The sequence below is a fragment of the Schistocerca americana genome, chromosome 1 (genome assembly GCF_021461395.2).
Source record: "Schistocerca americana isolate TAMUIC-IGC-003095 chromosome 1, iqSchAmer2.1, whole genome shotgun sequence".
Taxonomy (NCBI): domain Eukaryota; kingdom Metazoa; phylum Arthropoda; class Insecta; order Orthoptera; family Acrididae; genus Schistocerca; species Schistocerca americana.
Genome location: NC_060119.1, coordinates 309,742,184 through 309,757,345, shown reverse-complemented (window position 1 = coordinate 309,757,345; position 15,162 = coordinate 309,742,184). Strand labels below are relative to the sequence as shown.

Below are 15,162 nucleotides of genomic sequence, written 5' to 3'. Positions count from 1 at the left end.
TTTAATCAATGATAAATTGGTTGATGACATTGCTGTCCTCAGCGCAATTCAGGAACAATTGCAAGACCTGTTGAATGGAATGAACCGTCTAATAATTACACACAATAGATTGAGAGTAAACGGAAAAAAAGAGAAAATAGTAAGAAGCAGTAGAAATGAGATTATACATAAGCTTCCCATCAAAATGGGGACCATGAAGTAGACAAAGTGAAGATATTCTGCTACCTTGGAGTAAAATAATGAATGATGGACAAAGCTAGGAGGATGTAAAAAGCATATTAACACAGGCAAAGAGATCATTCCTGGCCAAAAAAAACTGTTAGTATCAGACATCAGCCTTAATTTGGAGAAGAAATTTCTTTGAATGCATGGAAATGAATCAAGGGCTGTGGGGAAATTGGAAAGAAGTATAATGAAAAGTAGGTGACTGATAAGTAATGAGGTGGTTCTTTGCAAAATTGACAAGAAGAGAAACATGTGGAAAATATTTACTATCAAAAACAGTCTTGATCACAATTTATTTATTACGGCGACTGGTTTCGACCACTACTGTGGTCATCTTCAGAAGGAGGTTCTTACTCATTGGTCTGAAGACGACCACAGCAGTGGTCGAAACCAGTCACCATAATAAATAAATTGTGATCAAGACTATTTTTGATAGTAAATATTTGTGACACATTGATCACTGTTCACTCCCACAATGTATTCAAAAGTAACATGTGGAAAAGCTTGACAAGAAAAAGGGACAGGGTGATAGAACAATTATTAAGACATCAAAATAACTCACATGGCACTAGAGAGAACTGTAGAAAGGAACAACTGTAGCAGAAGACAGAGATTTTAATGTATGTAACAAATAATTGAGGACATTTAATGTAAGTGCTACTCTGAGATGAAGAGGTTGGCATAGGAGAGGAATTTGTAGCATCTGCATCAAACGAGTCAGAAGACTGCTGAAAAAATTTAAAAAAAAATTAAGCGTGGAGAAAATTGACTAGTCCCCTCTATGAGAGCATCGAAAAACATTTTGTAGGATTAATCTGTAAATGGTAGTGACAATATAAACACTCAATTTGATTAATGTGACATACTCATATCTTTAAACATTTATTTTTATGTACTGATCATAGACACTATTTGTTATCTTAGTAACTCTGCATTGTGCAGACCACTGAAAGACAAAACTGAAGTTACCATGGAACTGCATTTCTTTATCCTGTTGTTATTTCCTCTCTACACATTATTGTAATATGTCTTGGAAGTATGTATTTGTTATCATGCTCTGCAATTCACTTTATGGCATATGACAGAGGCATTCTTGCAGTGCTCCCACGCAGATAAAATAAACTCATCAAATGACAGGTACCAATTTTTAGAATTTTTTAAGGTGATTCTGTCTGATCTCAAGGAGAAAATGGTATTAAATGCTTGGCCCATGCAGTCACATTGTAAACCAGTCTCATTAAGGGGTATCAGTTTCTCATTTACAGCTTTGGAAATTAGTGCAGGTAGGTTAATTTTATGATAAAATGGGGTAGTCAGAAAGTGATATGCAAAGCAGTTAAAGTGGAAATCATGCAATGGCTTCTAGACATAGCTATGGACTAATTTGATAGCCATTTACAACAAGTGGAGCCACTTGTTGTGTTGTGCTCACAATGAAGAGATCTCAGTTTATTTTTCTGGGAAGCAGTATGATGCCTGTGACTAGAATACATCCCAGTATCACTTTACATTATGTCCATACATAATTAATATCAGTGAGTGTAATGTGACAGAGTTTACAGGCACTTGGTATAATAATTTTAAATACTTGGAAGAAAAAGTCACTTTACAGCCATCTCACTATACAGGGTGTTACAAAAAGGTACGGCCAAACTTTCAGGAAACATTCCTCACACACAAAGAAAGAAAATATGTTATGTGGACATGTGTCCAGAAACGCTTACTTTCCATGCTAGAGCTCATTTTATTACTTCTCTTCAAATCACATTAATCATGGAATGGAAACACACAGCAACAGAACGTACCAGCGTGACTTCAAACACTTTGTTACAGGAAATGTTCAAAATGTCCTCCGTTAGCGAGGATACATGCATCCACCCTTCGTCGCATGGAATCCCTAATGCGCTGATGCAGCCCTGAAGAATGGCGTATTGTATCACAGCCGTCCACAGTACGAGCACGAAGAGTCTCTACATTTGGTACCGGGGTTGCGTAGACAAGAGCTTTCAAATGCCCCCATAAATGAAAGTCAAGAGGGTTGAGGTCAGGAGAGCGTGGAGGCCATGGAATTGGTCCGCCTCTACCAATCCATCGGTCACCGAATCTGTTGTTGAGAAGCGTACAAACAATTCGACTGAAATGTGCAGGAGCTCCAGCGTGCATGAACCAGATGTTGTGTTGTACTTGTAAAAGCACATGTTCTAGCAACACAGGTAGAGTATCCCGTATGAAATCGTGATAAAGTGCTCCATTGAGCGTAGGTGGACGAAACTAAAATGAGCTCTAACATGGAAATTAAGCGTTTGCAGACACGTGTCCACATAACATCTTTTCTTTGTTTGTGTGTGAGGAATGTTTCCTGAAAGTTTGGCCGTACCTTTTTGTAACACCCTGTGTATGCTTAAGGCATAGACTTGGAAGCTGATGTGTCTAAATTAAGGGATTCAGTACATTTGTTAAGTGAGAGCAGAGAGAAAGACTGAAGAGAAGCAAGTGATAAGTGAAAATTTTTGCAAATCATCATTGTGTGTACATTTTGCTAAAGAATAGAAAAACATCTAAGAACTTTCAGTATTTCTTTTTCCTGAATATTTTTGTATTGTTGGTAAATGAGCAACATGTAAATTTACTAACCTGGTTGGTGACAATCACTACAGTTTCTTGGTAGCACTGAAATATAAATATATCACTCCCTGGAATATGTTGGATTCGTAACACCATTGAGTTCAACTTAACATATTTGATGTTTGTTACTTCTGGAACACATCACAATGATCAGCTTTTTACAGAAACTTTGTTTATAGTTTACACAAACCGCAGTTATTAGACTTTAAAACAGTAGCAACCTCTATAGTATACATTTACATATGCTGAATTTTGGCACTAATGTGTCTACAAACAATAGACATTCACCAAGCACACTGTAAAGAAAACTATAAGTCTCAGAGTGAGTCCCAAATAGATGACATGTCAATGCTAGCAACATCAATGTCCATTTCAGACTGAGTGACACAGTTTATATGTGTATGCATCTTCAGGAGTATTAACAAAGCCTTTTCATTATGCCTGCATGCAACTCATCATGTCATCTGTATGGTGAGTAGCACTCTATCCTTCTCTTTATATTGTTGATATTCCAGCCTGGAGTTTCCATTGTTTAAATGTACGTTTTGACTTGTAAGGATCATAAGATGTCCACATTTGCACATTGTTGTTCACATAAATGTAGCTAGGCAAGAAATCTTGCACAGAAATGTTCACATGTTAACTGTTAGAAGCTGACTTTTGTATAGAGATGTTATCATAATAATTAATAGATGATTAAAATATTGTCTTCTGGTTCTATATATAGAAGAGCATATGGGTGTTGGTGCAGGAAGTAAATACATGTTAATCTACAACAATATAAAGACCAAATTTAGTTCTAATTGTATTCTAGTGAACCAAGCAGTAATTTAATTTAAATGTATATTATATAATGTAAAATTAAGGAAGTTACATGAACTATTTTGTTTACACCATGTATACTTCAGCAGGAATTTACCAAGCTTCATGTAAATTTCACAGGTTTACAATTTTCCTAGTTTGCTTCATTTCTTAAAATTATCCAGACAACTAAATGGTCAGAAAAATTAGGGCAACATAATCATGACACCATTTCTTGGAATTAAATATGCTCAAAGGTCAAAATAACAAAAGTATTTTCTGGATGTGGGAAACTTTAAATACAAACAACTTTTTTGTTAAGGACTTTTCTGAAAAGGTAATATGTTTACTGGAAAGAGTGAAATCTGGGCTTTCAAATGATCTATGTCCTGTTAGAAATTGGAAATAAATGTGATGACATTATCACGAGCACATGGTTTCTGAACATCATAAATTACAGGTAACTCTTAAAACATAATGTTTCATGATGAACTCATTATACCATGGGATGGAATTAGCGGAGCCCAAATAATCTTGTAGATAATAAATTTCAACAAAATGTCACCTACATAACAATTTTGGTATTTTAAGAAAGTGAGCTGTAGTTGCAGCATTACACTCGAAAAGAGGAAAAGGAATTAGTTATCCAAGGAGTAGAATTATAGCAGATGGGGATATTCCATTTTGCTATGTTTCAAACTAACTTCAGAGGAATCTGTGATACTCCTTTTCATCTTGCTAAAACATAGGTCGTTTGCAGGAGTCTTTATGGAATATATTAATATCTGCATCTTAATGAGCACTTTTGGCCTGACAGACTTCATGAATTTTGGTTATGTGCTCTGCCCGCTACAATTGTACATCAAATATTTCCAGGTACAGCTGCCAACATTTCAAAGAAAATAAGTTTGGCTCGCCACTATGGTGTGAGTACAAGCAAAACCAATTAATTTCATAGACAGCACACTTGTAAGCTGCTACTTTTGTACAGGTGTTTACACCATTGTGCAGTAATTCTAAGTGTTGAAATTCAGCAAATTACCTGAATGTCACAGCACTTCTCATCCTTCATATTTCTGCAAACGATTCCATCAGTCCTTGAAAGCTTTTTTTTATTATTTTCATTCATTCATCATGTTTCATAGATTCCATCAAGATAGAGTTGTGGGACAAGCAAATCATGGAAACTGAATCTGTGTACTGTGTTAATAATAAACTGTGTCTGCACTGTTGAATACTGTTTGTCCTTACACTAACGAAATATAAACTAATAAATTAAAAGGAAAGCCATTCATTTGAAAATAGGTGCCGATCCCTCAGTTACAGTGAAGAACCATTGTTTATTGTCATAAAATAAGGGAAAGGCAACCACTCACCTATAGTGGATTGAAGCATGAAACATTACAGAAAACAGTGTTCTCACAAGCTTTTGAACACTAGCAGTCTTGCCTTGGCCCTGGAGTGTACGTTTGGGTGTCTGTGTAGCTGTATGTGTGTACTTTTGCTAGAAAAAGAGCTAGTGCTTGAAAACTAATGTGAATAGTGTTTTCTGTCACGTATTTACCGGTATGTGCTTCAAGCATTGATCTGCCATAGGTGTGTGCTTTCCTTTCCCTTATTATATGCATTGTTCTATCTTGGATTCTCATTATTGTTGTTTATCTTCTATTCTTGTCTTAATTATTACTTGATTACATTTGATTTTTCAAAGAAAATAATTACCTTTGTGTGTAACAACAGAAACATGTTTACAGTAGACAACTACTTATCATGCCACTTTACAATGAACACTGATTCTTTCCATGTAGCTGACATGAATTTTCAACCATGAATCTTGGTAATCAGATAATTTATAGATGGTGTAGTTTATGAGGCACTGATTTTCTTGTTTATTGGTATGAATTTCCAATTTCTTGTCTTATATTAGATGGGAGCTCATAGAGTACCAGGCTATGGCAATTTATACGACAATACTCAATGATAGAAAGAGGTACTGAACAAGAGAAAAGAATGTAAATAAGGTGCAGATTACTGTAGTTTAGTAACAATTGGCCAGAGGATGGAAGGAGTATGTATGCCTTCCAGAACGTCGTGGACACAAAATACAAATTGGCAAAGCAAGAAACCTTGATTAGCCACTTTCAACAGAGTGCAAAGAAATACCGTATCTACTCGAATCTAAGCCGCACCTGAAAAATCAGACTCAAAATCATGGAAAAAAAAAATTACCGAATCTAAGCCACACCTGAAATTTGAGACTCAAAATTCAAGGGGAGAGAAAAGTTTTAGACCGCACCTCCAAATCGAAACAAATTTGGTCTGTTGTAACGTGAGACACAATTTAGGTCAAATGGATGATGATACAGCTACAGTAGTATGGTTCAAGTTGTAAGCTTAACAGTTAAGCTTTACCAAGTAGCCATTGCTATGTGTCAGGCGCTCTGTCCGTATTTATACGGTTACCCTTCCTTTTTGACGTGCTTTGTCTGGTTTGAAATAATTGCTTATTTTGCTTTGATCTGATATGTGCCGTTCTCTTTGTTATAGGTGTTTATGTCACTCTAAGCTGAAAATGCATTATTGTACTGTGTCATGAATTGTTTGTCACATTCTGATCATGAGTGTTTACGACCTGTCGCCGCTCGCGGCATGGCTTGCTTTTGGCACGCTACCGCCGCTTACAATAAAAAAAAAAGAGAGGAATTGTCTCATTAGCGAAACAATGGCAACGGACTGTTATTTGTTGTTACTTACACTGCTGCTTCCTTTCATAATGATCAACAAGAACCAAATAATAGACTGCGTATGATAAAAGATGTTCTGAACGAGAGTTTAGCGAAAAATTTTCTCCGTTTGAAAATCTTTGCAGACGCGTCTTAGTACATTACATTCTGCACAGAAATTAGAGTCATCTTCGATTTAGAGTCAGTTGCCGTGCATCATTTCTGACTGTATCACTATTCAGCATAAGAATAATATGAATATAAATATGACATATGTATATTCTTTCGCGTTTGCTGTTGTCTCATTCTAGTTTCGTAGTTTATTAGGCAGACAGGATTTAAATGAGATAGCAGCAAACACGAAAGAATACATGGCATAATGTTTACATTCTTCTACCTTTTCTTTTAATTTATTTAGGCCTACTGACGCAGGGGTTTTGGCGCCAGTATTTATCTTCGTGCCTGCAAAGCATGCCTGTGTAGTGCTACATATATTCGACAACAGAAGTTATTTGTGGTGGCACCTACAAACATTTTTCAGAACTTCCGCTTACTTTGCACTCGATTCTAAGCCGCAGGCGGTTTTTTGGATTACAAAAACCGAAAAAAAAGTGCGGCTTAGATTCGAGTAAATACGGTATATCCAGCCATTCAGTCGGCTAATTCTGCTGTGACATTTTTGTACATTACAAATAGCAACAGTTGCAACACTATCTTGTAGCACAGTTTTTTAAGAGATACTAACTTTCTAATTGATTTGGGTAATCATGTATATGGTAAAAATGATAGCAGATGGACAACAATGTAGGAAATGATGGATTGCTACTTACCACAAAGATGACATTTTTACCACAAAGATGACAATGTGAAGTTGCAGACAGGCATAGTTAAGTCACAGTACGCAACACGATATTGCAGTGCCTCTGTTATTCTGATTACGATGCGACGTTCCTTTGGACATGCATGCATGAATTCGTGATTGCAAATAGGGACAACCATCAGCTGTAGAATGAAATGACGACAATGAAAATTTGTGCCAGACCGGGACTCAAAACCGGATTTCCTGCTTTCATGAGTGGTTGCTTTACAGTTTGGCTATCAGTGGACAACTCATGGCCAGACCCAAACTTCCATATGTCGTCAACCCTGCATCTACGACCTATGCTCATACATCCATTATGTATAATCCCATACAGGTGAGACGTTATACTTGAAAGTCGCTTGCCCGATATCGGCAGGTATATATGATATTGCAGTGTCTGTGTTATTCTGATTACAATGGAAAGTTCCTTTGGACTGGCATGCCTGCTACAAGTAAGACATGCATGCAAGCTTACAGTAACCTTCCAGCCACAGCCTTCATCACAAAAAGAGAAACACACACCCATGATTGCCAACTCTGGCAGCTCGGCAAGTCTGGGCCGAGGGGGATTGAGAGATTGGAAAAGGAAAGAACAGAGGAAGGGAGAAAGCTAGTGAGTGGATAGACAGAGAGCAGCACATGATGAAAGAGAGGGGATGTAAAATGGGAAGAGGGTATAGGACACAGGGGACAGAAACTGTTGGGTGGAGGGTGTTAGAGAGTAGGTTACCTTAAGCAGTGGCCAGTATAATTTCAGGAGTGGAGAATGTGTTGTAAGACAACTCTCCTCTTTGCGTGCTATCATTTGCCAAAATCTCATTTCAATATCACAAACTGCTTGTGAGATATGCGGGGTGATATCATCAAGAATGAGTGCGGCTACATAACATGAACTTTCTCGAGATTGGTTATAGATGGAGACCACTTCCCAGGTCTAAAGAAAATTCAGTATGTTAGCTAAATTTCGTACACAGCAGTATTTGGTGTAATATGCACCAAATGCAAATCCACAGTGACCCCTGTTTTTCATTGCAAAATTTTTGAATTTCAGCCAGTGCGATACTTACATGCAAAATATCCCAATAACTATGATTATTAGTAAAGTGATAGGCACTTCATCATGAAACTGATATATAAAGTTATAATTGACACAAAAACCACTTATTTACCAAATGGTTTCTTTAAAATAGTGTGAGAGAGGTTGAAGAGTTGCCAATGAGAGCAAACCAGCTTGTCGAAAATTCATGGACTTGGTTGAAAAAGGTCCGTTGCAGAAAACCAGTTGTGAGTGTGCCTTCTGAGAGGCTGGATTGGCAGTTACCAGAACAGTGGATAACAGTCTAAAGGTTGTGCCTCCGGTAACATGCAGGAAGAGACTGCAGGTCTTCAAGAAACCACCAAAGCTGTCCATGGCCATTGCTAAAATCCGCTCATGTGTGTCCTGCTAATGTTTCTGCTCTTCAGAGAGTGGTTTCTTTTATTCCTAAATTATGTTCATTATCTTGAGTAGGGGTACCTCCTGTACATACAGTAGGAATTTTATGAAGGCGTTGTGGGTAAGAACTACACATTACAATGGACAAAATGGTGTCATGATGCTAACCAGCTGGTAATAACTAATTTGCTGTTGTTACAAGGGGCGTTCAAAAAGAAACGAGGTGGAGGCATAATTACAGAAACCAGTACCTGCGTGTTAGAAATATTGACCCTGGCTATTGAGACACTTGTCCCACTGTGCCACAAGGCAGTGAATGGCTGTCTCATAAAATTCCTACAGCTGCGATGTTAACCAGTTCCGCACGTACAGCTGGACGTCATCATCCGAGGTGAATCGTTTGCCCCTCAGAGCCTTTTTAAGGGGATGAAAAATGGTGTAATTAGAGCGAGAGAGGTCCGGACTGTATGAAGGGTGGCCGAGAACGTCCCATTTGAATTTCTGCAGGAATGCCACAACTGTATTGGCCATATGAGGTTTTGCATTGTCATGGAGCAGATTGACCTCATGGGTGAGATTGCCTGGTCATTTTGATTTGATCGCTTGGCAAAGGGTGGTCAAGGTTTGCGAGTAATGCTGGGATTCATTGTTGTCCCATGCTGCAGGAAGTGAATCAGAAGGGGGCTATCTGGGTCAAAGAAGAACGTCAGTATAATCTTCACCTCAGGCAACGACATCCAGCTGTACGTGCGGAACTGGTTAACATTGAATCCCCGTGAATTTTATGAGATAGCTAGCCATTCACTGTCTTGTGTCGCAGTGGGACAAGTATCTCAACAGCCAGTGTCAATACTTCTAACATACAGGTACTGGTTTCTGTAATTATGCCTCCGGCTCATTTCTTTTTGAATGCCCCTTTTCTCTTATGACATAAAATTCAGTATTAATTTCTTACTCAAGGCATGTGAATGTGCCAAGGGCCTTGCTGCAGAGGTAACACCAGTTCCCATCAGATCACCGAAGGTAAGTGCTGTCAGGCTTGGCTAGCACCTGGGTGGGTGACCATCCAGTCTGCCAAGCACTGTTGGCAATCAAGGTGCACTAAGCCCTCATAAGGCAAATTGAGGAGCTGCTTGACTGAGAAGCAGCAGCTCCAGTCACGAAAACTGACAACGACTGGGAGAACAGTGTGCTGTCCACATTTCCCTCCGTATCCACTGACACCTATAGGCTGATGATGGCATGGGGGTCAGTCAGTACTGTGAGGTCTTGCAAGGCCTGTTCAGATGGAGTTTAGGAGGCATGTGAATGTTATGTAGTTGAAATTATCATTGTGAGCAAATATTTAATACACACACATTTTAATTACATCCAAAGAGTTATTTCTACAGCATTCACTTAATATTTTTATCTTTGTTAAAAAAATTACACAGTTTTGCTTAGGCTCACCAAAATCAGTAATTCATGATTGCTCTTGTAAACATTTTTTTCCATTGGAAATAGAAATACATGAAACGTAACTGAATGAAATTACTCTCTTATGTACGATTTTGAGGTGCTGATAATGCATTTTAATATATCAAACAGTGGAAAATCCAGGATGGAATGTAATGATATTATGAGATGGAAAGTTGCTACTCACCACATAGCGGAGATGCTGAGTCGCAGATAGGCACAACAAAAAGACTCTCACAACTAAAGCTTTCGGCCATTAAGATTTTTGTCAACAATAGACAGAGTATGTGTGTCTATTGTTGATGAAGGCGTTTAAGGCTGAAAGCTTTAATTGTGAGAGTCTTTCTGTTGTGCCTATCTGTGACTCAGCATGTCCGCTATATGGTGAGTTGCAACTTTCCTTCTCACAGCATTTTAATATGTGAATTTTACAATCTTCTCAGTGAATTGAATGTTCGAACAAACTTTGAGCTTTCAGCCAGTCGTTGTTCAATACATTCCATGATATTTCAGCTGGACACATGGCTTACCTAAGTAAGAGAAGATCTCCCTATAATGAGAAACTCATGACTTTATTTTCTTCTTGTGGTAAATACAAAAACAAAATTGTAGGCAACATTAATAATGACATTATAGGAAACTGCTGATAACCACAAGGTGCTGCTGTTTTTGTATTTAAGACTCCACTGAAATTGTACAGACAGTTTGTAGCCATTGCCAAGAACCATCAATTAAGAAACATGCAGTGAACTAAATTCTATTTCTTTGAATGTTTGTAAGAAGAATTTAAATCCTTCTGCAGCCATTCTTACCGGGTAGTAGTGCATGATCAACTTCTGACTATCAGTAGTGGATTTCTATGATTCAATCTGTGTAGATCCTGCCAGTGTACTAGAACAATGACTTTTTTCAAACAGAAAATATTTTAAAAATATGTCTCCCAAATGTCTGAGAACACACTGCCTTTCCATTATTTATGAGAGTTACAGTACATTTTACAATATTAGAAAAGTGGAGACATAAATTGAGATATACATATTTCCTATAAGCAACTAATGAACAGAATGAAAATATAGATAGATGGCAATAATGCCAAATACTTCTTGAATTTCAGTGGTTCTTGTGGATATAATTTACTTCCTTTCTTATATTTCATTGTAATAATATTTACATATGGTTTGATAGTTATACTTGTGTATGTTTTGTAGAGGAGGCTGCCTGGCAATCCTATAATGCTGGTAGTGCCATCACATCCTGTTCTTGGTGGTTCCCACAGCCCTAGAATGAGACAATGGGAATCATACCTTTCGGCACTGGGAACAGTTGTTACTGTTGTTCTCAAGGCAGGTTAGTGCTTTTTGGAGTTGTCCTAACCAGTTTAGCTAATTATTATGTTTATTATACCTGTCACACACTTCCTGTCCTAAAGCCTCCACCTGTACTTAGTAACCCTATCAGTGCATGTCACAATAGAGGCAGATGAGCTGGCATTGGTAGCACAGTGGGACAGTGCAGAAACCTGCCATAGAGGGTGCATATAATATGTGGTGTGGGCAGAGTTGTTTACCTGCGGGTGGCGCCACGCGGAGTGGCTGCGCGGATTGAGGCGCCGTGTCACGCATTGCACAGCCCTTCCTGCTGGAGGTTTCAGTCCTCCCTTGGGCATGTGTGTGTGTGTTGTTCCTAGCATAAGTTAGTTTAAGTAGTGTGTAAGTCTAGGGACCGATGACCTCAGCAGTTGGTCCCTTAGGTATCCACACACATTTACCTGCAGGTGGCAGTAGGTGGTGTGGGCCAGTGCTTGCTCGGAGTTTGACCAATGTGGACGTCATCTAGTGTATTATGTCATGTATTGTGCAGAGTACTTAGCCATTAGCTGTCAATTACAGCTGCAAATGGAGTTCTTCCTGTGCTAGTCTCTAAGTGGGTTCAGACCCTTGCTGCCCATAGATCAACTTGCACATTGATTTTCCCCTTATCCTTGTGTTCGCTTCAGCCACCATGGCCCTGGCATTTCAGGAATGCTGGCAGAAATGGTCGCACCTACAGGAGGAGCTGCAACAGCTCCTGCAGCAGCATACGCAGATGCTGGATAACCCAGAATATCGACTTTCTTCACGCCCTTGCCTCACTGGGGGAGGGGGAGGGGAGGGCAGGTGCCCACTGTTCTGTTTTCTGCCCCCCTCCCAACACCATTTGTGGGCTTCAGTCGTTCAGCAAAGAGGAAGGTGAATTACCTGTGGCAATTCTTGCTGCACTGGTAGGTAAGGCATATTGTCATTCCAGTCAATAAGGTTCTCTTGTTTCTGTCCAGCAGCACAAGTTTGTATGAAGTTGTCCAAAATTTGAAGCTCTCCACTGCCCTGAGAAGCTTCCCTTTGATGAGATTTGTTGGTTGTGTGCATGGTATTTTGGACATAAAACCCACACGGTGGCAGTGTGGTTGCATATTAACCAGCAACACAAGTGGCCTGGGCAGTTGTATATGGCCTGGATCGTCAGTTTGCAGCACGTCACACACAAGTGTAATTTTGAGTGTCCCAGATGAGCTGCCTCATATGCAGGCTTGTTAATTCATGATGTGATTGTCAGGTTAGCTCCTGAGCGTGAAGTTCAGGCTAGGTTGTTGACTTTGTCTGATCCTTCTTTAGATGGCGTTGCTCAAATTGCGGAACTGTATGAGCTTACGGCAGTGGCAAGGAACATCCTTCCTGACGATTGGTAGGTGGCTCAATTGAGTGTGCTTGGTAAACAGCCCGTGGTGCCCCACAGCATACACGACACAAGTTTTCCTCCTGCTGAGTCACCATGTGTTGCTGCCATTGACAATACCGGTGCAGTGGCACTGTGACCTGGCCCATCCTCACTCGTGCTGAGCTCGGTGTGTTCATGCCACTTTCAGTGTCCTAATTCCCAGCATTTTTTGGCTTCTTAGCATCTTTCTCCCTCTGCTCATTAGGCAAGCCAGTAGTCTGGTCCCCAATTGTTATTTGTTGCATGTTCACCATGACTGCCCAGACTTGGAGGTCATGTCTGGCATATGCCAATGGATAGGTCACTCGGAAACTGTTCGTGACAGTCGACAGGGCATGAGTCAATCATGAGACACCCTTGTGTTTCCACTGGACTCTGGGGCTGTCTCCGATGCCCTGTATGTGTCATCCCAGCATATATTGCTGACTTCAGTAGTAGATGTGTGGCCAGTCAAATTTCAGTTAGACAAGGGGGTGATGATCAGCCTCATTAATTTATGAATGTACGGGTTCTTGGAGTGCCCAGAGTTGCAACGGCCGCTCTGCTGAATTGTTATAGTAAACCATGCCTCTCTTTGTAATGGCAATTGACCATCTCTGCGCATTATAAAAGTGTGGAACAGCAACTTACCTTGTTAGTGGTCAATTAATACCTTTGGGCCTGAGGTGTTTTCTGTTTTTGACTTCCAGATTGTTGATAAAGTGCATTTAGTGTCTGTCTGTTCCTTTTCATGCTTTGGATCCCTTTCTGTGTTCCTACAGCCTGTTGTTTGAGAATACCTTGGCCCAAGCAGAAAATTTCGAGGCACATATGTCTCTTAAGGTGTTAGCAGTACCCAAATTTTGTCGTTCCATCGCCATCCCCTTCACCATGTACAACAATGTAAAGACTGAGTTACAGCATCACCAGGATTGGGTCATTGTTTCTCCTGTTTCGTTGAGTCAGTGGGCCACCCCTTTGGTGGTCATTCAGGAGCCCCACAGTGTTGTATGCCTTTGCAGTGTTTTTAAACAGGTGGTTAACAAGCAATGTGTTGCAGATTCATATCCCATTCCACAGTGGGCAGAATTGTTGGCAAAGTTGCCGGTGTTCCAGTATCTTTCCTGCAACAACTTGCGCGATGGTTACCTGCAGTTGCTTGGAAGTTGTTTCTTGAACTTTCCTGATCCTCAAAACCCCCTTTAGGTCTTAACAGTTTAATCATTTAATCACTTGTGTTTTGGAATCTCATCTGCACTGGAAATTTACCCAGCAGTATTTGGAGCAGTTGACTCAAGACATTCCCTGTTGCGTCAGTTACCTTGATCAGGGTGGCAATCCTTCTGGAAAACTTGGAATTCGTAGGGAATTATGTTTTAACTGGGAAAATTAGGGAAATCACATAGAATATCAGGAATTTCGTAAAATCAGGAAATTCTGCATTTTTTAATTTTATATTTTTATTTTTAAAGTAATATCTCAAAGTGTGTTAGTTACATGAGTATTATTTCATACAAATTATTGATGTTTAAAAACTTTGATTAAATTATTGCTTGTGGCTGTGGTTAAATTATTGCTTATGGCTGGTATACAGCTCAACTGAGAGGCAGGGAAAGTCATTATTGTGGTATGCTGTGCCCTTCTGTCCCTCTCCCCCAAAATTTTTTCCTCCTCCATCTTTTTTTTCCCCACCCCCATATTTGAGTAGCCACCCTCTTGATGACGTCTGGGTCATGGGTCCTACTTGGGAGGAGCATTTGTGAAACCTTCATCTGGTTTACCAATAACTCCTGGAGAATGGCCTCCACTGCAAGCTGGAGGAGTGCATTTTTTGAGTCAAGTGCTTTGTAAAGATGGTCTTGTACTCACAAACGATCACATCAAGGCAACTACCAACCAAGAATATGAAGGAGCTCCAGTCTTTTTTTCATTAGTACTTCATTTTATGCTCAGTTCATTCCCCAGGTTGGTTTAAGAGGGGATTAAGTTTGTGTGGTCTGCAGATTATCAAGGGCTTTTCAGTCTCTCCAAACTTTGTTTGTGTTCTGCTTCCTATCTGGTCTCCTTTACACTGAGTAAACCTTTAACCCTGGCCTGTGACACATCTCAGTATGCCACTGGTGCCATCCTGTCCCGTTAGAACCTGGATGGCACTGAACAGCTCATGACTTACACACAAAGACATTTTCTGCTGTACAGCGTAATTATTCACAAGTGGAAAAGGAGGCACTCACTATTATTTTTGGGGGTGAAGTTCCTCCTCGTCACTATTTATAAGCCATTGACATTTATTACCACTCTAG

General features: G+C 39.6%; 1 protein-coding gene across 1 annotated transcript in view; it reads left to right on the top strand.

The window, feature by feature from the left end:
* The window catches only part of LOC124596148 (KAT8 regulatory NSL complex subunit 3), a 159,988-nt gene that overhangs the window by 61,934 nt on the left and 82,892 nt on the right, over nt 1-15,162 (top strand). Inside the window, exon 7 of the mRNA XM_047135171.1 lies at nt 11,335-11,473. Within this exon, the coding sequence (XP_046991127.1) occupies nt 11,335-11,473 (139 nt within the window). The remainder of the gene's footprint in view (nt 1-11,334; nt 11,474-15,162) is intronic.